The 24,410-nt window shown below is 36.6% G+C and overlaps 1 protein-coding gene across 1 annotated transcript in view; it reads left to right on the top strand.

Moving 5' to 3' along the window:
- insr (insulin receptor) overlaps positions 1-24,410 on the top strand; it is a 60,352-nt gene continuing 35,942 nt past the window's right edge. Inside the window, exons 1-2 of the mRNA XM_023335857.1 lie at positions 1-1,135; positions 15,504-16,052. Coding sequence (XP_023191625.1) covers positions 1,048-1,135; positions 15,504-16,052 — 637 coding nt within the window. The 5' untranslated portion in view covers positions 1-1,047. The remainder of the gene's footprint in view (positions 1,136-15,503; positions 16,053-24,410) is intronic.

Below are 24,410 nucleotides of genomic sequence, written 5' to 3'. Positions count from 1 at the left end.
GTTTACTGGCGGAGAGCCTGGGAAGAAGGGGATCCTACAGGAGACTCCACAATCTACCTCTGTCTGTGGAGCGAAAAAACAGGAAAAAAGAAAGTTAGAGCTCTTATTTCTTTCCTAGTTATCCACATGCATGTGCAGTTTTTGTAGCAGACAGATGTGCAGAGAGTCAAGCCAACTTGGAGCGTTTTTTCCCCTTGTTATCTTTAACTCTCAAACAAAAAGGAGAGTGGAGCGCTTCTGATCCGCCACCAAGTCTTTTTTCAGAGTGGACGTGAAATCTCTGCAAAGCCTGGGGAGCCCTCAAGCTTCTTAACGAGCACCAAAAATATTAATCAAGATAAGAAAGCGAAGCAGGCTGAACTCTTTTTCTGTCTGGATTTGTTGGTTTCTTCTACGAAAGACTCGCTAACATTACGCCACAAATCCCCCTGAATTCCAATAAAGCTGGGCTTTTTTATTTTTATTTTTTTACTTGCTTTGCATCCATGCATCTTCATGGGCTTTTCAAAACTGGGTGCAGTGCAAGCAAGCGGCTTGTTTGTGACATTTCCTGAAGTTTGCGCTGACTGGGGAGGTTGCTGAACTTCACTTGTGGCCTGGACCAGAGTTGGAGCAGCCAGCGGCTAGCTTCCCGAGCTAGCAGCAACAACGGCTAGAACAAGCTCAACAAGTCTACTTTTTATTTCCTCCATGCGGACACGAATGAGCTCATGAGCTCCGTTTGGTCTGGTTTAACGTAGGGCGCAACGTTTACGTGACAAAATAAATGTTCGTGTGTGGTACTGGTGTCGGTGCGGGGACATTTTTCACGGAGCGGCTAGCTGTAGCCGCCGCTGCTGCGTTAGCTTGTGTTTGAGTGAACACGTTGGACTCGTTCCTCCGCCCATCTTCCGGGATGTCTTTTATTTATTTTTGTTTACCTGTTGGCCCACGCTGCCAAACAAACCCTGCTTCCTGAGCGCATATCTTTTGCGGTTTTGGACTGTTCACCCCCCCACACACCTCTCGCACGGGATTATCGTGTATTTTGGCCGGAGCGGTGGTTGGATGGTAGCAGCTATGTGGCTCCGGACTTTGGGCTGTGTTTTGGCCGCTGTCTGCCTTGTGATGAGCTGTCACTCTGCGCATGGAGAAAGTAAGTGAAAACCGATGATTATTACACTTTAACTCGACCAACATCGACTTACTGTGGTGTTTTCGTTGCAGTTTTTATTGCCGTCCATCGTTTTGTGAATGTGCAATGAAAAACAAAAAGTTGTGCAATACCCAGAGATGATTTTTAAAACCGCATATTTGCAGATTAACGTTTGATAAATTTAAATAGAGGTAATTATTACCTGAGTTTAAAAAAAAACTAATAAAAGGAAAACGCTTTGAATAAATTCTTTAAAGAAACGATTAACTCATCAAACATACAAATAAAAATAATATCGACAATTTTCGTGGGAAGTAAAGGTTAAATAAAAATGTTAGAGGAAACTGTATGAATGAATGAGTTAGAAAACACACTTCACATTTGACAGTATTAAAATATTTTCTGCAGATTCGTTGTCATCCTTTAGTGTAAAATGTCTGCTTTATTTTGTTTATTGTATTTAATGAATCTTTTATTGGACAGATTACCTTTCTTAAGACAAGAAAAGTGTTTAAATATGTTAAAAAGCTGTAAAAATATTATGCTATAAATTCAGTTCTGCTTTCCAGAGTATTAAAAAGGACAATTGATTAAAAATGAGACGTCTGTTATTAAACATGCCTAAAAAAGATGAATTTGTTCCACTGTACTGCAATGAATATATAGACATATTATAAAATACTTTCTAATCATTATTATGTTTTCTTCATCACTCAATCTAGTAACTACCATAAGAAAAACTGTGACTGGATGTTTTGTTTACCAAATCTTGATTAATCTAAATTAAGCCAGGCTATAATCTTATTGTTTAAGCTTCAGGATTAGAGGTTTGTTCATGAAATGAAAATCCTACTTTCTGACTGAATTTGGAGCTGCTTTGTAAGACTTTTACGCAGAGGTTTGTTTTATTATTTTCTGTATTAAAAACTTTTTTTTTTCTCAGAACTACAACTTTATATTAAAAATTTTATAGCAATATAAATTATGTAGAAAAAGTAAGTTAAGATACGTAAAAGGTTTGTATTGCCAAGATTGTATTTGTCTGATGAAAGTTGATTTTGATGCATTTTTTTTTGTCAGAAGTAAAACATTAATTTAGCAATTGTTTATTGTGTGTCCTAGAGCGTGCCTCATTAATTGTGGTTTATATTTGTTGATTGATTGCAGTCAAATTTTTTTCTTTCTGTTCGTGCAGACATGTCTGCAAAGAACAAGTACTTTAAATATATAGTATGTACATCAATCTGTATCCTATCCTAAGTTTGCGGTACTGCAAAAAAATAGCATGAGTGCAAGTGACAGTCTGTGGTCATAAGGAGGAGTTGCGCAGGTTGACGGCCACAGGTAGGAAATATTTCCCCGGACTTCTGCAGTATTCACTCCTTCACTGAAAGAGCATTTGGATATATTTCACCACTCAATAAATCAGCTTACAGCCAGAAGAAAAACTGTTTGGAGTTTGTTTTTTTTAGCAATCAAATCTTATAAATGAAACCAGACTGCAGAAACAAACAGACTCTTACTGTGGCAGCCCCATAAATAAGAGTAAAACTGAAAAGCCTAGTGTTGAACGGAACTGGAGACCTCTGGGCAGAAGCTTGAGGAAATCATTTTTAATTTATTACTTACTCTTGGAAACCCACTGTTTAAATTTGTCAGTCCTCCCTGATACATTTCACTACATAACACATTAAAAATGATTACAGTAGGACAATATTTTCCTTTGTAAATTCTAGTATTTCATTTTCATGCCCTTTTGCTGCGAAACTTCTTCTAATTTGTGTTCCTTAAACAGAAAAATTGCACGTCCAGATTTCTTGTTTTGTTAGCGATGGTGGGTTGATAAAGGTATGCTAGCAGCAAGCGGCGGCGGTATTGTATCCAATGACTGCATTGAAGGGACAAAGGTTGACACTTATCGGCTGTGTGTGTGACTGTGCAGCAACTGTAAACACAATGTTTTGTCCCAATTAAGTAAGTAGTCTGAGAATTGGACAGAATTAGCCGCCTGTTATTATAAATGGAAAGCCTTTGGGTCGACGCTGTGGTCAGCGCAAGAATTCAACAATGAGCCCTTTTCACAGCTCCTGAAAATCCCTTTCTGTTCACCAACTTGGGTGATAGGAGTGAATGAATCCATCTGCGCGTCGCCCGGAGACATTTTCATGTTTGCGCACACTCACTGTTTTACACCACTAAGAGTCTTTACATAAAGCAAATATTAGTTGTTCTTCCAAAGAAGTGAGTTGCAAAGCTGCGGGACCTACTTGCTGGTGTATCCTACTGTACAGCGAAGATGTTTATTAGCAGGGAACAATGTTGTAATTGTGTCACAACTTGTGGAAATTTTGTTTGGATTTTATTAGAACACCAAGAGTGGCTCTGCTCCAAATGGAGTGGCATTAATTTGGTTTTTAACGCCATGCTGCGAGTTTCATTCTTAAAGTAATGATTAGAAACAAGCTGTTTGATAATTAACACATACAGAAATCTGTTTGATCATAATGAGTCCCTTTTAGCTGGATTTGAATGGATTTGGCATAGTAAAAATGTGAAATTACTTTTGATTTTCTTTATAATCGTTTAAGAAAGTTTCCTCCCTTGTGGACTTGACAGGATGGTGCTGAAACTCACTCCACTGGTTCAGTTTTTCTCGATGTTTCGAAGGGAGAGAACGGCTTCCTTTTGCCTTTCTGTAAAGATGAGTTTATATAGAGTTATCTTCAAACCAGTTTGAACAAGAATCCTGACTAAAAAAACGAGGAGAAGTTGTGTAATTGCATTGCTTCACCCTCCCTTTCTTGGTCTTCTCGGTCTTGAGTCAACCACAGACTTGAAGAGTGGAACCTGGTTGTCACACTGGCTGGTTTCATAAGCTGAACCAGCCGGTGTCGAAGTCAGAAGAAAAACTTCTGAGCTACTTTTTGGTCGCTGTCCAGCTCAGCTTGATGGAAAGTTTTACTTAATAATGAAAGCTTATGTTCAGTAGCTGTATGACCTGGTTTTACAGAACTGGCACTGACTGGACGGTTAAGAAAATATTAAATTATTTACTGGTAGACTCCTGTTTATCAATTTAGTTACTTCTACAGGCAGTTAGATGGTCGCATTTTATTCTAGAGTGTCAGAGTAAATGCGTTGATGAAATGTGCAACCTTTTATCGTTTTCCTCTATTTTTACAATTACGCTCGACTTTGTAAATGCGTTCAGTGTCATGGTTTTTCTAACAAAGTTTGAAATAGTCTTAACAAGGAACTTAGCTTGTCACAATAAGCAATTGTGCTCAATAGTTTTCATTCTTTATTACGAATATTTTTTTTTGAAGGGCAGTTTTCACAATCCATTTTAATTATGGTTTCGGTTGTGTATTGTTTTTATTTCCATTGTGTTTATTGTTTTTGTTTGCTACGTTTTATTTTGGATATTTAAAAATAGTTCTTGTGTTAAGTGTTCTTTATAAAATAAAATTTTATTAGCCCTTGACAGGGCAAACTTGCATTATTAGACTATTATCAACTTGAAAATGTTCTCAAAATAACAATGTTATTGTCTATTACATTATTTCTGGGGTAATTTATCATCTTGTAAATTTTGATATTGTGACAGGTCTAACATTTTAGTCTATTTTCAAACTGCAGCTGTTTGGACATCGTTGTTTGGCAGTGTTTTACTCCCTGAAAGCCAATAAAAGCAGCAGCTTACGTTGCAGTCTCTGGTGATTGGGTTGATTCTTGCGATAACACATCACTCTGACTGGAGTGTCAAGCAGCAGGAGTTCGCTGTGAAGCCTCAGGCACCGTGTTGTTGAGCAGCACTCTGGTCACAACGAGTCCTGTAATCAGGCAGGTCTGATTTAGTTGCCCTGGCGAGGGGAACAATCGTAAAGCAATGAAACTGCCATCATCACACTGTCGCTACTCGTAAACACCCTATGTGGTCTCAGGTACCAAATTCATATTTGACATGGATTCAAAAGAGCGATTTTGTGCTTGTCAAACTAAACAATGGCGGCTAAATCCAGGATGACAGGTTCTTATAAGAAAATTACAATCTTTATGATAGTTATGTGGCACACCTGCCTTCCTTCACTTTGTCTACAAATGTGTCCAACAAGGGGAGGCTTGTTGTGTCAGATCTTTGACCTTTGACACAGTGCCTCTGTTGTTTGTTATTGCACTCTCAAACTTGAGAGGTAATTATTATCCCACTCTTCAAGTGTTGCCCTCAACACCCACACAAAATCAAAGTTCTTTTAAATGGCCATCAAGAGTGTGGATGATTACCCGGACATTAGCTGTTTCAGCACGACGGCTTGACATTGTAGTGTCAAGTCAGTGAACTGCCTCGCGGTGCTTTCAGATAAACACGTGGTGGTTATCTACAATAAGAAAAACAACAGGTTATGTTGGGGATGAGGAGGTTTTGATTTTATTTTAAAAATATTGTAAAACAAGGATAAAATCCGGTTTTTAAGTGAACAACTAAATGATCTTTGGTCCGCATTAGGCACATGACAAAATCCCAAGAATGGGTTTTGTGATCTATCTTTTTCACGCATAACAACCTGATGTAAACTCATGGATTTGATCGCTCTTTAACTGGTTTAAACCTATTCTCTATTTTCTTTATTAAGTAATAAGTCTAAATTACAATACAATAGTCACATTTATGGCTTAAGATTGTTTAAGAAAGGCCAGCTAACTGCTTTGAGTTGTTGACTTTGCAGTTGTTTTTTTCTCCTATTCAAGCATGTGCTGACAGTGGGCAGGAAGCACTCCCTCTTAGCTGCAAAACAAGGTTCAATATTCCTACTTTGTTCAGACTATAAAGTATTAAAAAAACTAAAATAAATAAGCAATCCTTAGCCTGGTGGGGGCCCAAGTAAGTCCTGGATGTTAGCTACTGCGTTGGTGTCGAGATGGTTTTCCTGTTGCATATTAAAATTGGAAATTAAAACTACTTTTAAAGGGGTTCTCAATTATTTGCAGATTTCATCTTCTTTTTCCTCTGCCAATTCTTGGTATCTACTGTAACTTTACAGGATTTTATTGAAGTTTATACTTATCTACATCAATACCAACAGGAAAACCAGAGACAGCTAGCATTGACAGAGTCACTGGGTACAGAGAAATATTAATGATGAAGGAGAGGTTGCACAGTGGCAGAAATAACGTCCGTCAATGTCTGTGTCCTGGGAAAGAGCAATGGTTTTATAAAACAAGAGGACACACAGAATAAATGGCACTAATAGATCAATCAGTGCCTTCATCCATAAAAGAGACAAACAGAAACAATCTGTGGACACGTAGTCCTTGGCAGAAAATCAGTGAGCACTGTTTGTGCCACCAGTGGTTTTGTCTAAGAAAAAAAGACACAACTAAACACTGGAGCATTGAGTCAGTTGTTTTTTTGTTTTTATTTTTTTCTAAGTGGAAGTAAAATGGAGTATATTTAGCAGTGGCGGCAAACCAGTTCAGCATTTTCACCCAAATTAAGCTCATCATCCATAAAGAGCCAAACGGTAATTTCAAGATTAGGTGTTTATCAATGGAAAAACAGTATTTTTCTTTGTCCCTATGGTTTTAGTGGTACGTATCTTTAGGTTTGGCTTGTTCCCTGTTGTTGCTACTTGTATCAACTCTCATGTGTATCAGTAATAACAGAACAATGTTTAGCCTTAACTTGTTTAGTGTAGAAAAAAACTCACTCACAGACGTGCAGAGTTCACAAAACTGTTGAGCTCCGTCTGCCAAAGTGGCGGATGTTGGCGTGTTTCACACAAGATATTTTTAAAAATCTTAGTTTTGTATCTATTTAATTGAGGGTATGGTGGTGACCGTTAACATTTACACATTATTGGAAGCATTATTTTTGGTGTAACACCACAAGATTTATCACTGGCCCCCAGTTTAAAAACTTCCTGCTCAGCAGTCAAAAAGACTCATTTAATATAAACATCAATGGTCAAGTATCAGTACCTTTTAAATATTTTTATGTTATTCATAAATTAAAACTCACTCAAAGGCTAAACACTGATGCACATTAATAAATATTATTAATATGAACTTTCAAAGGTACCTCTGTTTCTGATTTTTCTCAGTTTAGTTGTGTTTTTTTTTCTGCGATTGAAAAACCTCTCTACACCCAAAGTCCATGAATCTGAGCCATAAACTTGTACATGAAGTATGGGAAATTTCAGTTTTAAAAACCAACTTTTAAAAAAGAAAAACATATCTGCACAGAATCTGTCTCAAGTTTGCCAGTACAGATATACAGTAATTGGCAATAATGTTTCCATCAATGGCTTTGTCCAGGAAAGAAACACTGCTAAACAATCGCTGGAGCACTAGTGTTTTCAATGGAAAAATTATTTAAGTTTTTTTTAAATGTTTGCAATTTTTAAGACTTTATAATTGGTCTTCAGATATTAATCTTCAAATAACATAATTATCAAATTATATTTTCACATTTCCTGTCAACTTTAAGCATTTTTAACTCAATAACACGACAGGTTGTTGGATGAATGACTGCCGAGCGCCCCAACCACCAGGCTTGGCAAGTTTAATGAGGGAAACCTTGAGAGAAGAATTGGACCAGGAATACTTTCTATGGGAAAAAATCCCATGAGAAACTGGAAATAGTTAATGGCAACAATAGGTCAAGCAAAGAACAGACCTAAAAACACAAGTAGTGAACAACAAATACTTTATATAAAAAAAACTGAAGGAAATCTCAATATATAGCAGCCAATGATCTATCCAGGAAATAGTACTGGACCTTCTACAGAAAAGAAAAGCAAAGTTCATCACAGCAATAATTTAAACAACTGGAGAAAGTGAGGAATAATGGTTGGTTTTTGCTTCATTAGTCTTACCAGGATGAACGCACAGTTAACTAAATTGTAATGTCTGAATGTTAAAATTACATTTATGGTACATATGGCTGCATATGTCATATCTTTTCCTTACTGCAAGTTAATTATTCTTTAAACCAGGAAGTTAAACTTGTTTTAAAGTTTTCAGGACAGTGAGTACTCTACTATGTTTTCATGTTTTTGCTTTGTTTTTAGGTGACAAAATAACAGAACTGTAAAACCTTGAAAGAGGAAGTGTTGCAAACACTCTGTTTGCGTTCTTGCATACATTTTGAGGCCTCACTTCTCTACAGGGTCCAGCAGTAATATACAACAACTTTTAACACCCTGCTCACCTCCCAGCCCCCTCCACCCACATTCACTCAGATCATGAGATCAGAAATCATCATCGGGGCCTGTTGTTGCTCGCAGACGTAGTGAGAATGTGAGAGTTGATGCTGCTGAAATCAAATGGACCGAGCGTCTCCCTCAGCTGTTGCACATATAATCCATCCATCCATCCATCCATCCATCTTCTTCCGCTTATCCGGGGTCGGGTCGCGGGGGTAGCAGCTTCAGATATAATAACTGTTTAATTCTGAACCAATGCTTCAGCTCAAGTACAAGCAGAAAACTTATTTTCATTTAGTAATTTACATAATTCATTTGATTGAAATCATTAGATGGTGGTAAGTGAGAGTGCATGCATTTATTTATTGTGTATGTCAGGATTTTGCGCAGACTGGGACATTACTTTTCTAAACGGGGTCACAGAGGTCAGATCCAGTATGTGGATTTGTTTTTTTCCCCTGCTCTCTAATGTGATCAAGCTCTATGGATTTCCTTTATGCCTCATTGACTTTGATTGTGGCTTGATTAATGTGAACCAGACCACCTCCAAGCTTCACCCACTGAATCCAAAAGCAACGCTGCGTTGTAAAGCTTTTAGAGCGATAAGCTGATGAGTTGATAAAGTAAAAAAAAATAATAATAATCTTTAATGAAAGAATGATAATTTCTCTTTGTTAAAACATTTTTTGTTGGTTTGAAGAAGGGTAAGTACAATCTTTTAGGTATTCGTTGTTTGCTTTTTTAATCTTTGGTGGTCCTTTCACAGTTATCCACCTGTGTCACCTTGAAACAAAAATTGATTTTTTAAAAAGTCTTCCATAGAAATATGTCAAATTTTTAAAAAGTGAATGCCAATATTTTCTTTATTCATCACCATGCAGTCAAGATATTAAGTTTTAGTCTTACTCTGCAGTTCATTTTCTTAGTTTTTGTTTCAGTGAAGAAACACAACTAGCAGATTATTGTTTATACAGTACATTTTGTATATATATATATATATATATATATATATATATATATATATATATATATATATATATATATTTAAATTTATTTTTTAATGACACATATTTACGTGATATGTATTTTCAAACTAGGCCTGTCACCATAACAAATTTTGCTGGAACGATAAATTGTCCTAAACTTCTTGCGCTAAACAATAATATTGTTGTTTTGAGACCATCTTCAAGTAACATAATAGTAATAGTGGCATAATAATGCAGGGTTCCCCCCAGTGCATAATAAGCCTGGCAGTCCACCAGGCTTTACTCGTGCCCCCACCAGGCTTAGCATTGCTTATTTATTTAAATCTTTTTAACATTTGTGCATTTTTAAGACTTTATCATTGGTGTTCAGGGATTAATCTTCCAATCTTTCAATAACACATAATTATCAAGTGATATTTTCAAATTTCCTGTCAACTTTAAAAAAAAATTGAACTCAAAAAGACAACAAGCCGCGCGAAGAATGTGCCCAACCACCGGGCTTAGCAAGTCTTCTGGGGGAAAACCTTGTAATGCAAAATCACATTGTCAAGGATCAATAAACTTTAAATACTAATAAACATTTAAATATTGGAACTGGAAGACATTTTCCATCCATCGATCCATCCATCCATTTTTTGTACAACCTTGTTCCTTAGATGGGTCGGGAGATGCTGGTGCCTATCTCCAGCTAACGTTCCGGGCGAGAGGCGGGATACACCCTGGACAGGTCGCCAGTCTGTCGCAGGAAGACATTTTAAATATCCAAAATAAATAAAAAAAAAGCAACAGAAACGACAACAAAAAAATTAATTATGAAGTTTGTGCAAACAAAATTATTTTTCAAAAAAAGGTCTAGTTGAGAAGAAAGCCCCAGACTGAAGACTTTTATCATTCAGTTTTTGGTAAAAAGAGAGAGAACAGGGAAAAACGATAAATCAAGCAAATGACAATTTTGTTTATTTTAATTTATTGTGCGATTAATTGATTTATTGTTCGTAACAGGCCTATTTGCAACCCAAGTTTTTACATTTGCAGCACATAAAAAACACTACCACAATATACAAACTCACTCGTGCAAATTGTCTATGAAATGTAATGAACTTCGACCATCTAACGAAAAAAGGGCAGACTAAAGCAAGGTTTCCCCCAGAAAACTGGCTAAGCCTCGTAGGTGGGGGCTTGGCAGTCATTCATTGCGCGACCCGTCGTGTTTTTGAGTTAAAAAATGTTTCAAGTTGACAGAAAATGTGAAAATATCACTTGATAATTATGTGTTATAGAAAGACTAGAAGATTAACACCTGAATACCAACTATAAAGTCTTAAGAAATGCAAACATAAAAAAACCCCGTAATAAATAAATAAGCAATGCTTAGCCTGGTGGGGGCACAAATAAAGCCTGGTGGCCCGCCAGGCTTATAATACATTGGGGGAAACCCTGATGAAGTACAAGCTAATAGAAAATGCAGGAACTGCAGGATTATTCCCATTTGTGCACCACAGTAAAGCTTTGGTCCTTACCAGAGTTTTACTAAACTTAAAATACAAACAAATGGCTCCAGATAACTTTTATCTTCACCAAATTCATTCATTTTGAACCAACATGCTTAACTGTTATCAAAATGATGCAGGATGGTATGAAAATGTCCAGCTGTGCATGAAAAGGCCAAAACTTCAAATATGAAATAATGAAAGGTTGACACGACCAACATCCAAAAAATATGCATAGCATACATTTTAGATATTTTATTTGTTGCTTGGTTTTATTTAAAGTATTCATAAGACTTAATTTAAATAAATCTTACATGTTTCTTTTTCTCAGACATGGAGGCTGTTTTAGACTTTTGGTGTCTGCAGTCAATGAAAATCTCCTTTTCTAATCACTCTAATCGATTACTCAGAGCCACTCGGCTGTTTCCAGCCTCTGGCTAAATTACGGGATGTATGGCCTTGCCTTGTCACCATGGTAACCTTTGTGTTGTCTTCCAGCCAAGGGATCACTACATTTAGGGAGGCATATTTAACTTGTGCCTCATTGTCATGGAGTCAAGTTTTAATTGTTGTTTTGTTTAAAACCGTTTCGGCCAAACTTTTGTTCATGTGTACAAAAACGCGACTGTCTTCAAACGCCTCTAGCTCTGCTGCCGCTCTGAAATTCCTCACTTACACACCAGGGCGGCCATGTTCCAGTTTGCAGCGCGAGCCTCTATTGGTGTGACTGCTGTGTATTAGATTTTCTATTGGGAATGTGGTGCTAAAAATACAGGGCTGACTGAAAGTGTACACTGATAGGAGCTTGGACTCGTCGCCCTGCGATGATTCGCCTTTTTCCACTCGTACAAGACAGACGGAGAGAGAGGCGCCTTTAGGGTTGCAAATGTTCAGGGATTTCAAGCAGATTGTTTTCATTTCTTTTAGGTGAATGTTTAAAGTTAAATGGATTAAGCTTGTTCACTTTTTGTCACTTTTCAATCTTAAACCTTAATGTATCTTACTTGTATTTTATGTTATAGGCTAACATAACAACTATGTAGCTACATAATAAGTTTTTACAAACAAGTATCTGCAAAGTGTCATGTGTCTTTTGTATTCAGCAATCCTTTATCAATACTTTGTAGATGCTTTGTGTACGCCTGCAGTTACATCTCCAAGTATTTTTGGGCTATGTCTCTACCAGCTTTGCACACACAGAGAATGATTTTATTTTTATTTTATTGCTGTTTTCATACTGACAGATACAAGAAACACAAATTAAGACAATGTAATGTTTGCGTCACATTGTTTATAGCCAAAGCTGATTCACAATACCCATTCCTACCATTCATCTTTGATAAATTTCTCCATCTCAGCTAGACTAAATGAAGAGTATGTGAGGGTAAACCTTTTCCAAAAATTTACAGTTGGATTTAGGACTTTGACTAGACCATTTTAACAAATGGATGCTTTGATTTTAAACTATTCCTCTGTGGTTCTGGTTATTCGTTTCAAATGGAAAGCGAACCTCCACACCACTACACGTTGTCTTTGGTTTTCTTCCAGGATAATAATAATTAAAAAAAATTTAAATCAAAGATGGATATTTGAAACCGGAACAAAACATGTTTCCATTTCAGTAAATTTTGGACAATAACTGAATCAGTTAATGAACTTAAACTTTGAGATTAGACATATACTTGCCTGTTTTGGCTTTAAACCTGTGCCACAAATCTTGTAGCTAACGCCAGCTGGTGTTTCTGCAGCATGTTTATTATTATTGGGATATTATCAGGCTAACGTGTATACAGGGAACCTCTGCCAACTAGTACTTCAGTAATCACAAAATTGGTATTCTTAGATTTATATATTTGTGGATTTTTTCAAGTTTTTCGTGGAGAACTGCACAGCTTCAAATTATTTTAGTAGAGCATATCTGAAATATTTGAAAGAAAGTGTAGCTTATAATACCCAGGCACAATGCTACCTGGCTTTTGCTGTCAATATTTGTTGATCCAAATAAACAAACAAGTCCAGATTATCTATATTTTCTTTACAACTCTCAAAGAAACCTAAGGGGCATTAGTGCCACCTGCTGGTCTGGAGTATGTGCAGCAGTGTTGCGAGTAAAAAGCAAACTGAGAAAAGTGTGGTCAAACAAGTGAATTTTTTAATGCTTTATTATATTGTAGATGTTCAAAATTATAATGATCAACATCTGTTTAGAATTTTATATAAAATATTTTGTTTGGTTAGAATATTAATGTGTTTATATATTATACTTTGTCTATGTCACATAAAATCCCAGTAAAATACATTAAAGATTGCTGATGTAATCTTACAAAATGTGAAAAACTTCAAGGAGTCTGAATACTTTGGTATCACACTATATTCCCAGAAAAGCTGATAATTGATGTATAAAAGGGATAAAAGTTTTAAGTTTTTTTATGAGCTTCAAAACCTGGTGGATTGTAAGTCTTTCTCAGTGTTGTCAGCTAAATCCCACATATCCCATAAGCCTGGTCATAAATAAAACACATACAGTAAATTAGATCCTCAGTCTTCAGAGGCTCTTTGTGTTGTTTACCTTGTAATGTTATTGAGCAGACTGTGTTCAATGAGCTTCTTGTAGTTGTACCTTTTTCTCCACATGGCTGCCAAGTTGGCCTGATGTGGAGTCTGGCTGTGAGTCGGGCAGTAAACACATCGGAGTGCACACCGGGTCACACACCTCCAGCTGTGTGGACCCATGAACTGGAAAACCGAGGCGGGAATGTGGCTTGAATAGCACCCGCAAAGGGATTAATCTTTATTGCCTTTGTTGTTTATGTTGTTATGTCAGCGGGAACATGTGCTGGAGAGATTTAGAGCAGGGGAAGTTGAGCTAATCTTTACCATTTTTTAAAATTTGTTGCTTGGAAGACGTTAAGTTACATTTAGTAGAATGTTTGAAGGCAATACTGGATCATATGCAGAGTATGTACACTGGAAATGTCTTGAATTAATTTTATGTTATTGATATTCTGGAAGCCACAGTACATGGACAGAACAAAACGCAGCTATGAAATATTATGGTCAGGATTCAAACCCAGGACTTTGTTTCTGCAAGACAACCGTCCTAAAATTAGGATTTGTTTAAAGAAAATGATGAACAAGGCAAACAGAATAAATCCTGGGGCTGTTGTAAACAATTATTTTAGTAATCAAGTAATTTATTAATTAGTCTGATGATTAATTCAGTAATTAAATTAAAAAAATACCACTCTGCAGTTGCTATTTAAGCTAATATGAGAAATGTATGAAAGAGATAGTAAATAAATAAGTTTTTTTAAAAGAAAACGTAATAAGCTGAAAATGTAATACTGAGAACATCACATTTAGTCTCAAGTTTTAAGTACAGAAAACCTTTTTTTAAAGTGTAAAATTACTCAACACAGTGAGAAACAACACACTTCACCTTAACTTTTACAAATTACAAAGCAAACTGAAAATGAGGTAATAATAAACTACAGTTTACAAGTTTAAAGTATGAAAAAACTTTAGAAAATATTTCTAAACTATTTTTTATGTTCTACACATAATTACTTTTTTATATATTTTCTATTTAGTTTTTCCCACACATCTTCTCCATAGCTAATACCCTTAGCATTCATTGATAGCCTATTGGCAAAAATGAGAGTTTTGCGCAACACAAATAATAATCCAATCAGAACATAGTGTGCTAATAATAAAACATAATTTAACATAGCTTTGAATTTTAATAATTGAGGTCCTTGACTCATTCGATGAATCGTTACAGCTCCAGATGGAACGTTGCAAGATGATAGATGGATGGATGAAAATCTTTAAATGTGAGTCTGGAGAATCATCGGACTGTGGAATAAAATTTTTTTTAGGATTCTTTCTTTTTTTCTTTGTTTTGTTGCTTCTGGAGCATTTTCTTGTAAAATATTTAGGCTGTCTGGTGATGTGATTTGTGTTTGGAGGGATTGTCAGATTCATAATGGCTGGCCACAGGATTATGTTTTTAGTACAGTTGGAAATGGAGACAGAAAAAATGCAGCCAAACTGCGCAATAGCAGTCGAGGAATTCTCATCAAGTAGGATTTGTGTGTCTGGGTGAGGATAGACAAAACTACAAATCTACAGCTGGTGCAAATACACAAGCATTAGTATATCAGCTGCCCACACAAACACATACTTTTAATGCATTACCAAATCTATTTCTATTTTTTCCCCCAAGGTTTTTATAGTTGTTGTGATTTGCAGGAGAAGCTCCACAACACAGCGTAACCAGGGATGAGTGCAGCGTACTTGATGACAGCATTCCATATTTGACAGTAACTCACAGGCAGATATGTGGTTGCTAAACAAAATGTCATCTTCAATGGTCTGTTCTTTGTCAGAGCCAGAGACACCACCACATGTTTGAAGATAAAACATTCTCTCTAATTATCCAAAGGTTGATTTTTATATTCCTTCCCCTTATGAGGTCTTGTCCTGTTTACGGAGCAGACATCTGGTGAAATGCAGCAGACAATTGCACAAGAATAAACCTACGTTTGGGGACAATACTTAACTTTAACCTATAAAATAAAGGGCAGTTAAGTTAATATTGCTTCACACAGTACTCCTTTGTCCTTGTTTTTGTCTATTTAAAGCTCAATTTACAAAAAAATGTTTCTCCATTTTCTTGTTTCTTCAGTTTGTTCGAGCAAGGACATTCGCAACAATGCGACCAACCTGCGAAAGCTCGAGAACTGTACTGTGATCGAAGGCCACCTGAAGATCTTGCTCATGTTTGGGACCAAACCCAAGGACTTCCAAGGCCTGAGCTTCCCCAAGCTGAGAGTGGTCACCGACTACCTGCTGCTCTTCAGAGTCTACGGCCTGGAGAGTCTTAGCAGCCTCTTCCCCAACCTGACGGTCATCCGAGGCAACAACCTGTTCTTCAACTACGCCCTGGTGATATTCGAGATGCTCCAGCTCAGAGAAATCGGCCTCCATAGCTTGATGAATATCACCAGAGGCGCCGTGAGGATCGAGAAGAACTCGGACCTCTGCTACCTGTCCACCCTGGACTGGTCGAAGATCCTCGACTCGGTGGAGGACAACTACATCGTGGCCAACAAAAACGACAGAGAGTGCGGCGATGTCTGCCCAGGGGCGTCAATCGGAAAGACCACCTGCCCGTCGACGACCATCAATGGGCATTTCAGCGAACGCTGCTGGACTCAGAGCCACTGTCAAAGAAGTAAGAAGCATTTTCCTATCATCCAACATTAATATAATCTCTAAAAAAAATTTATTTCTGTCTTGGTGGACTTGATTGTAGAGCTTTATATCATGCATGGCTGCAATTCGTCATTATTTTTTCTAGTCAGTTATTCTGGCAGTTAATCAATTAATGTAGATTTCTCATTTAACCACTTTAGCATTTTTTATACTGTATTAAAATACATTAAGATGCAAATAAACAAATAATTCAATCCTGTTTTAAAAAAAGAAAATAGACATTTTATTGCATAAAATTAAATAACATAGCTTTGCAGTTAAAAAATATGTCTAATGTGGGTAGAGAATATTTACAAAGATTTTCTTTAATCTTAAATGCAAAATGTATAAATATTTTGTACAGTTTGGCTTAATTTTTGCTTTATATATGATATTCCTACAACAAATGGCCTTTGTTGAGTGTGTATACTCCAGTTAACAATTAATCTGTTACTAAATTAGTTGATGATTAATTCAATAATAGACTCCTTGTGATTAATCCGATTAATTGTTTCAGCCCTAATATAATAGACATTTATGAGATAGGATTTTAGACAATTTGAGCAATTAATGGATGTAAATTGTGTCAGAATTGAAAATTTAATGAATGGAAATTACTTTTGGGAAATTACAGTACAGCTACGAATTCACACCTAGCAAGCCGGAACTGGTATTTTCTTATAAAAGGCGTTTGGTGTGAACGCACCATTATTCAGCCTCATATCCATAAGACATTTTTGAACCCTGTTTTCCAAGTTTGTGTGTAATATTTGTTTCAAGTTGCTGCCTATGCATGTTAGTGTGGAAACTGAATACGTTCTCAGAGAATGCGGTTTTGATCAAAATGCACCCACAGGCAAAGCACATTTTGTCCCATAAACACAAATGGGAAGGGCGGTGTTTAATACAGTTAAAGTTTTGTATAAACATTTAATCATCATTAAGTTACGATGAGGTATCTCCCTGTCTAGACTTGGACTAACTTGTCTATAATGTAACAAAATAATACACTTTTATGGTATATTTTGATGAAACGTGTATTTTATGGGTGAGGGTTTTTTTTAGATAACTATGGGATACATTTGCAGCTCTTCAAATCACTTTCAGATTCTTTTTGGCTAGTAAGAGACGTTTGAATTTAGATGTCTTTTACTAACCATTTTGGACTTTTAATGTTGTATCAAATAGTGTAATAAAAACCAATTTATCTCTATGAGCATTTATTATTTTTTTGCTGCAGCTCTTACCTGCTATTTACAGATTCTGGAAGATGATAAATGAAACGACACAAAATGTGGGTGAGTCAAATTGAATGTCAGTGTGTCACAAAAAACTTTCAAGTGGATTCAAGACAAAACACTTTTGTGTTTTTGATGTTTGAATGTCAGAGCTGTGTTGTGTGGGGGGTATAAACAATTAGGCCAAGTTCCGTGTCAGAGCAGCTTAAACCCAGCTCCATATAGCGACACCTTGCCAGCTGTGAACTTTTCTCCCCGTGGGCTGCAGCCTTCCTGTTGCTCAGCTGAAAGGGGTGAAGAAGTTTGACATCCAGGCATATTTATTTTTCTTTCCTGCCGCTGTGTTTACTGTAAAACAAAAAGCTGGCATCATGTAGCTGAAAGGTTGAAATATGTTGCTAAGAACACAAACTTTCCTGTTTGTTCTCTTATTATTATTGTTTAAAATTTAGACACCTACAATTATTCAGGGTTTTGTTTGAACAGCCTGGCTTGTCGTTCGTAGTTGCAACATCCCTGAAGGATTTCCTAGTGGTGCCAGTTTATGAAAGGGAATTAAGACCAGATGATGATGAGAAAGTGCTGCCTTTCACTCATGGGGAGGGATTTTGTTCAGGCAGGACTTGTGGTCCTGTGGTCTGGGACCTGCGGTTTTCTGCCTACTTTCACTAAAGCATGAAAAGACCCGTTAAGCACCAGCTATAACCACAGGACGACTGCGAAGCGTACAGTGTTCTCCTCTGATCTGCGTTGTTGCTACTTTTAGCACATCTCCAGCCTTTAAAAAAAGACATTTTGCACCACACATGTATATATAATACAACATAAATTAACACCTACTCACATTAACACCTCATTTTCAGAAAATGATTCAGAGGATTACAGAGACAAAGTACTGGTTAGCCACAGCAAGTGTCCCTCTATTTTTTTAAACAAACAAAACAACAAAATTAATTCAAAACCTAATAAAAGTGGTGCATTAAAAATCAGGAACCCTAAATGGGTTAAATATTTTTTATGTCTGACGCGTCATTGATTTCATGATGGAAAAGCTTTATTTTGCTCTAAACACATAGATAGAATAATCCACCTTATCTTCAATTAGCTCCTCACTGGTGTACTGTACAACAAAGTGAATTGTATAAAAATACAAGATTTAGTGTTAGATTCCAGGATGAAATGTGAGAAAATGCATAATTTTATAAATGAATTCAAGTTCATTTGGTGTTTTCTGTTAAAACATCTCTTAGATGACCAGGAAACTCAAAAATACTTGCAAATATACACAACTAGCAATATAGAAGGGTCTTTAGATCAAAGTGGTTCTGGTATTAGACTAGGACTAGCAGTAGATCCAGTTCACAGCCGTTTCTATTAAAACATACCAAAGGATCAATTTTGTTTTCACAGTCAAAGATTTTGGTAATAACTTCCTTACAATGTCAGCCGTTGCCTTAGACCACAGATTAATGGCTTTTAAATTTAAATTAAAAAAACTGGATCAAATAAGTTTTAAAAACACCCTTATTGATTTTAAAATGAGCTGTTCCTATAAATTAAATTACAAACATTTGTATTTGGCCTACGAAGAATATGTCTCGACTAGTGAAAAATAAAACAGAATCAGCTTTTTTTTGTATGTTAGTAATCAGACTTTCTATTAAGGTTGAAGGCCAGTTCTTTGGCAGATTCTCCTTTATCTAACATTTGTATTGGCACATTCTCACTCTGTGGTTGCCTAGCAACAATTACTTAGTTGTTGAGTAATTGGCGCAGCAGCAGTTTAAGGTTTCACCACCGTGCCTCATAACTGTTTAAAATAAATTTAAAAAAAACACTGCCATGGAGTGAAAATTGTGGATAAAACAATCATGACACCAGTTTGGCAGGGTTTCAGATATTTAAAACAAACAAACAAAAAGCGAATCACTAATAATTGATATTGACTGATATGACATGGTTATATTGTGATGTGTTTTTTTTGCCATAATCTGAAACATTGGTAATATTATGAAACTTTAATTTATTTGTCTTATTTGCCCCCAAATAACACAAATATTCACCTTGCTGACAACTATGGCAATATCTGCTATAAACTGTTGCTACAATTATACTGATACTTTAACACTAGCGAGAGCTCTGACAAATTTACTTGGAATGGCACATAATCTCAAAATAAAAACTGTATATAAACCCTGACAAATCTGCCCTGCGCGGAAACGTCTCTGCTACTGGCTTTCACCAAGCAACACCCAGCAAATGAACCCGAGTATCCCAGGTGGCTCGTATTTTACACACATTATTGAATGAGAGCTTAATTATCCGCTCTCAGCTGGAGACGAGACACTCAAAGGAGCTTGTGCTCCTCCTTTCCTGCTGCAGCTCTCTCCTGTGTTTGGGATTGTTGGACTCGTTACATATTTAATGAGGATCCCTTAAGATAATCAACATCTCTCTGTTGAATCCTGATTCTCTGATTGGATTGGCATTTTGTTTAGTTGAAGGATTTGTAGCTCCTTGATCTGCAAGATGTTGGGTTTTTGTGACCGCTTATTGATGTGAATGAGTGAGGTTAGGTAAGGACAAGACCTTTCCTCCATTCGGAGGGTCCAAATTTACACTCTGTACATGTCACATGCCTCTCGACCAATCACAAGAGGGACTTTGATAGGTCTGGAAGCGTCTGTGTGAATGTGTGGACCAGTAACACGCACTATAAATCTCATGGGGGACATAACCTCCGCATTTGTGCAGACAGACGACGGCCTTTGTTTGTCCTTGTTGCTGGGATACGGGGTTGTAACATTGTGGTGTAATCGTGGATATGAACACATCCGTCATCCATCCTGGCCATATCGGAAGGAAAAGCGTGACGGCCGGTCATCATGCGGGCAAGAGAATGGGACCTGTTGTAGTGTAAACCTTGGTCAACCTCGCCGCTGACCTTGCAGCGGCGCCACAGTCCGTTTCCACTCCAAACAATGGCGGTTGTAGAAGTTCACCAAGAGCTCTCTTCAATTGTTTCCTGCCTTTGTTGGTCTGCTTCCCGTCTGAAGTTATGAATGGACACCAAGACCTTATTTGAGGTCTCGGTAGCACAAAATACTAGTATGTGACCCCTGGAGGTCAGCAGGACAAATTTGGCTACTAGTGAAGCAATCCGTGAGAAAATAGTGTTTGTTTTTTTCAGGAGGGAATGTACCTTGAACCTACAGGGATATTTTAATCAGAATAACAAATTTTGCTGGACGATAAATTGCGATAAACAATAATATTGTTGTTTTAAGACCATTTTCAAGTAATTTAATGGTAATGGCAACATTGACACATTGTCAAAGATCAGTAAACTTTAAATTCTTATGAATGTTTAACACTGTAGCTAGTTGACATTTTAAATATCCAAAATAAACAAATAAAATGAATTATAAAGTCTCCGTAAACAAAATTGTCCATTAAAAAAGTGATAGTTGAGACCAATTCACCAGACTGAAGAATTTTATCTTCCAATTTTTGTCAGAAAGAGAAAAACAATAAACCACGCGAATGGAAATTGAACTTGTTTTATTTATAAGGCGATTAATTGATTTATTGGTTGTCGCGACAAGCCTAGCTGTTACAGGGCCTCATACAATTTTAAATATTCAGGTGGATGTTGTGGGTTTAATACCTGCTGCCATGCAAAACGTAACTCTGTCACTTTTAGGTTTTTGCTTTTAGCTGCTGCGAGAAGTAAATTATGTTATATTCAATCTGAGGAAACAGCTTTCCAGATATAAGCGCTGCTCATTTCTGCAAGATTGATTTGCCGTCACTTTCTGACACAGACTGACAAAAGTTTGTAAAAACATCTCAACCTTTGCCATTACTAACACCCCAAGGTGCTCTGAAGTACAGCGGTTCAAGAAGCATTTCCTATTGCTGTTAAAGGGCCTGGTTTGTGTCATTGTTGAAAAAAACAACTCAATGTAACCATTTTTCTGTACAGTTCAAATGAAAAATAAAAACGTAAAAGCTGCAATATTGCAGATTCATGATACTTTTATGCCAATACTTTTTGTATTCTGATGATTAATTGGATAAAAACATTCTGCAGATGTTTCCTCTAACCACTTAGGCGTATGTTATTGAATATCAGAAATACATTAAATAAACAAATAATTCAATTCCTTTTTAAATAAGAACATTGTACTGTCTAAAATGCAATCATTATTTGTAGCAAAGGGGATGCATCTGCAGCTAAAAAATACTTAAAATATCAAAATATTAAAAGCTCAGGGCTTTCTGCTTGACTCATCATCAATACAGAGTAGCTGATTTGTTTATTTTTTATTTATTTACTAATGCAAGGTACGGTACGCTTGATCATTTGTTTGTTACTTTTAATTTCAACATGTGAAAAGCTTAACTTAACATCAGTACAGTGAAGCAGAAGGTGATTTTTTGCTTTCACAGAATTTGAGCTAGGTGAGTTTTGGGTAGAACATATTTACAGACAACAGTGTTTTTTTTTGTTGTTTTTTTAATCTTAAATGCAAAATAAAAAATATTTTTGTACAGCTTTGACTTACTTACTGCTCTGTGGGTAGTGTTCTTTCACCAAATAACCTTTATGAGTCTGAATATATAACTGATTACTCAATTAGTTGACAGTTAATTACGATTAATCTGATTAATCGTTTCAGCTCTCTGCTCCATAAAGCCATATAAGCTTAAGTGACTTCCACGCTTTTCCTGTTAAGAGTATTAAAAAGACGCTTATAACAATTTTAGGATTCAAAGTTTGATCTGTTTACTTTAAAAAGAGTCAACTTAGAAACCTCCAGAATATTTAAAATTTTGCACTAACGCAGCGTTGAGGCAAGATTCTTTAGGGTCGGTTCATATCTGAGGGTTGTAAATGAGTTAATCTTTTCACTTGAAGCTGCTGTTTATTTGAATTGTCCCTGGCAACGCTTGAAATGCACACCAGCCAAGTGTGTCACCCACTTGTCATTCTATGTACAGCGCGAGGCAGTTATGTTAAGAGGTAACTGGAGCTTCAGTTTTTGGGACCGTATATCCAAAACGTTGGACTGATTTACTGCTGCAGGAATTTTGGTTGATAATCATCGTTGCAAAAGAAGACACCCAGACAAGATCAGACAAATTCAAGTTGTAACAATATGCCTCCTGGTTTTTTCCCACCCTCGTCCAACTTTAGCAGTGTGTGCTGCTCTTCTCTACAAGCTTTAAGCTAGCCTCTAAGCTCCCTTCACACACCCCACATAAGTTCTTTTCTTTAAGCTGACTTAACCGTTCTGGCACTCGCTCTTGTGGAGTTGCACCCTGCAAGCCCTCTCCGCGCAGCTATTGGAGTCTTTCCCATGGAATCTCAGACATTTCAGGCATTTGTTAAAGCTGAGCAGCCGACAGGCGTTTCTCCACCGATGAACCCGCTCACCACAGCCGTTCGGTTTCAAACGGATCGCTGCTGTTCTGATGATAGTATAATCATGTTTCTTTCCAGCTGGTACAGGCGACGTGCAGCTTAATTTTATGAAAACTGTATTAGCAGTGTACGCTTTCTGTTGCCAGATGTTTTGAAATAAAGAATCTGTTTTTTAAAGTAGACAGTATAAATGTAATTATCAATAATAATGCGTATAACAATAAGTATTGTGTTTTAGATTTTGATTTTTTTAGCCGATTCTTTTTATCTATTTTTCTTTTCATGTCTACAACATGACATTAAAATATAACTACCGGTAATATAATTTTTATGTACTTTACTTGCCACCAGGTTGGAACCAAATACTTTTTTTAAATATCTGCATCTGTTTTTATAAACGTTTTTTTAATTTCTTCTTACTTTAAACCTAAAAATGACAACAAATTTGCTGTAGTTGGTATTTAGCGAGAATTATAAGTTGTCTTTTTATTTAAAAAGTTTATATAACAGTTTTATTTAGGTGACTGAGAAGAAAAACGACTGTTTGTATTGTAAAGGTTGCAGATCCCAGGACTAAACATGCTTTTTCTAAAAGATAAATATTCATTATAGTATAAAAATAATGTTGGTTGTCAGTATTTCATGTTACAATAACTACTTTAAGCCCCAGCAGTAAACAACAACAAAAAAAAACTTTATATGTAATGTATTATGAAATATATTCCTGGATTAACATAAGTCCAGCCCTGAACAACAATTATTCAATTGGCCCTTTTTGAAAAGTTGGTAGCCCAGCCCTGGTCGAAAACATGAAATCTTTTTTTTTATTCTAATCTTAATGTTTTTGGTTGGAGCAACAATGCCAAAGCTTCGTATTTAAACCCATCTATGGTCGCAGAAGAAGAGCAAAAAGTCCCAAATCTTTGCTTTGATCAATTTGAGTGTTGGTGTCCAGTTTATTCCCACTTTGCCATCCTAATCTTTTTACCAGATCAAACATGTTGTTGCAAAAATAGATTAAAAAGGACAAACTCTTTGTTCTCACAAATTTAATTTCCACTCCTCCCCATCTGTTTAAAAGTTTAAATACAATGGAAAATAGTTGACATTAACCAAAAAAACAAAAACACATCACTTGATGTTGCATTAAGAACAAATCAGTGTTTGATGTCATTACCCAGACCAAGTTGAGCATTAGGGAAGTCATTATTTATTATTTTACCCTGACGCTGATATCCGAAAGGAAATGAAGATTCAAGGTCGCGGCGTGCGTCATTTGCCTGCCAAACAGGCGGCGTAATTGCCCACCGATGAGAACACGGTGTTTATCATTTCTATCTCCGGTCACGGACAAGCTAGATATCCTGCGTTTTGGATGACGGCGGCATCGGGCCGACATTAAAAACAAAAAGTGCTTCTTCATGTTGTTGATGTGTTTTCGTTCTATTAGCGGAGGCAGGAGCCTGTTAATGAAGTTGTTTACGGTCCCTGTTGCTCCCAGAGTCGCCTTAACGGTGCCCTGCTGCCGCCGTTGAGTCAGGCCATCCAACAAGTGGAAATAAAACCGGTTATCAGCGCCTGGTTTTATGACGTCACTGCTTTTCTGCCTTCATGCTTGATTGGATTGTTTGCAAGTTGTTTGTATTTGTTGAATGATCTATAATTCGGTTTT

The sequence above is a fragment of the Xiphophorus maculatus genome, chromosome 6 (assembly GCF_002775205.1).
Source record: "Xiphophorus maculatus strain JP 163 A chromosome 6, X_maculatus-5.0-male, whole genome shotgun sequence".
In the NCBI taxonomy this organism is placed as follows: Eukaryota; Metazoa; Chordata; class Actinopteri; order Cyprinodontiformes; family Poeciliidae; genus Xiphophorus; species Xiphophorus maculatus.
This window is presented reverse-complemented; position numbering and strand designations above follow the sequence as displayed.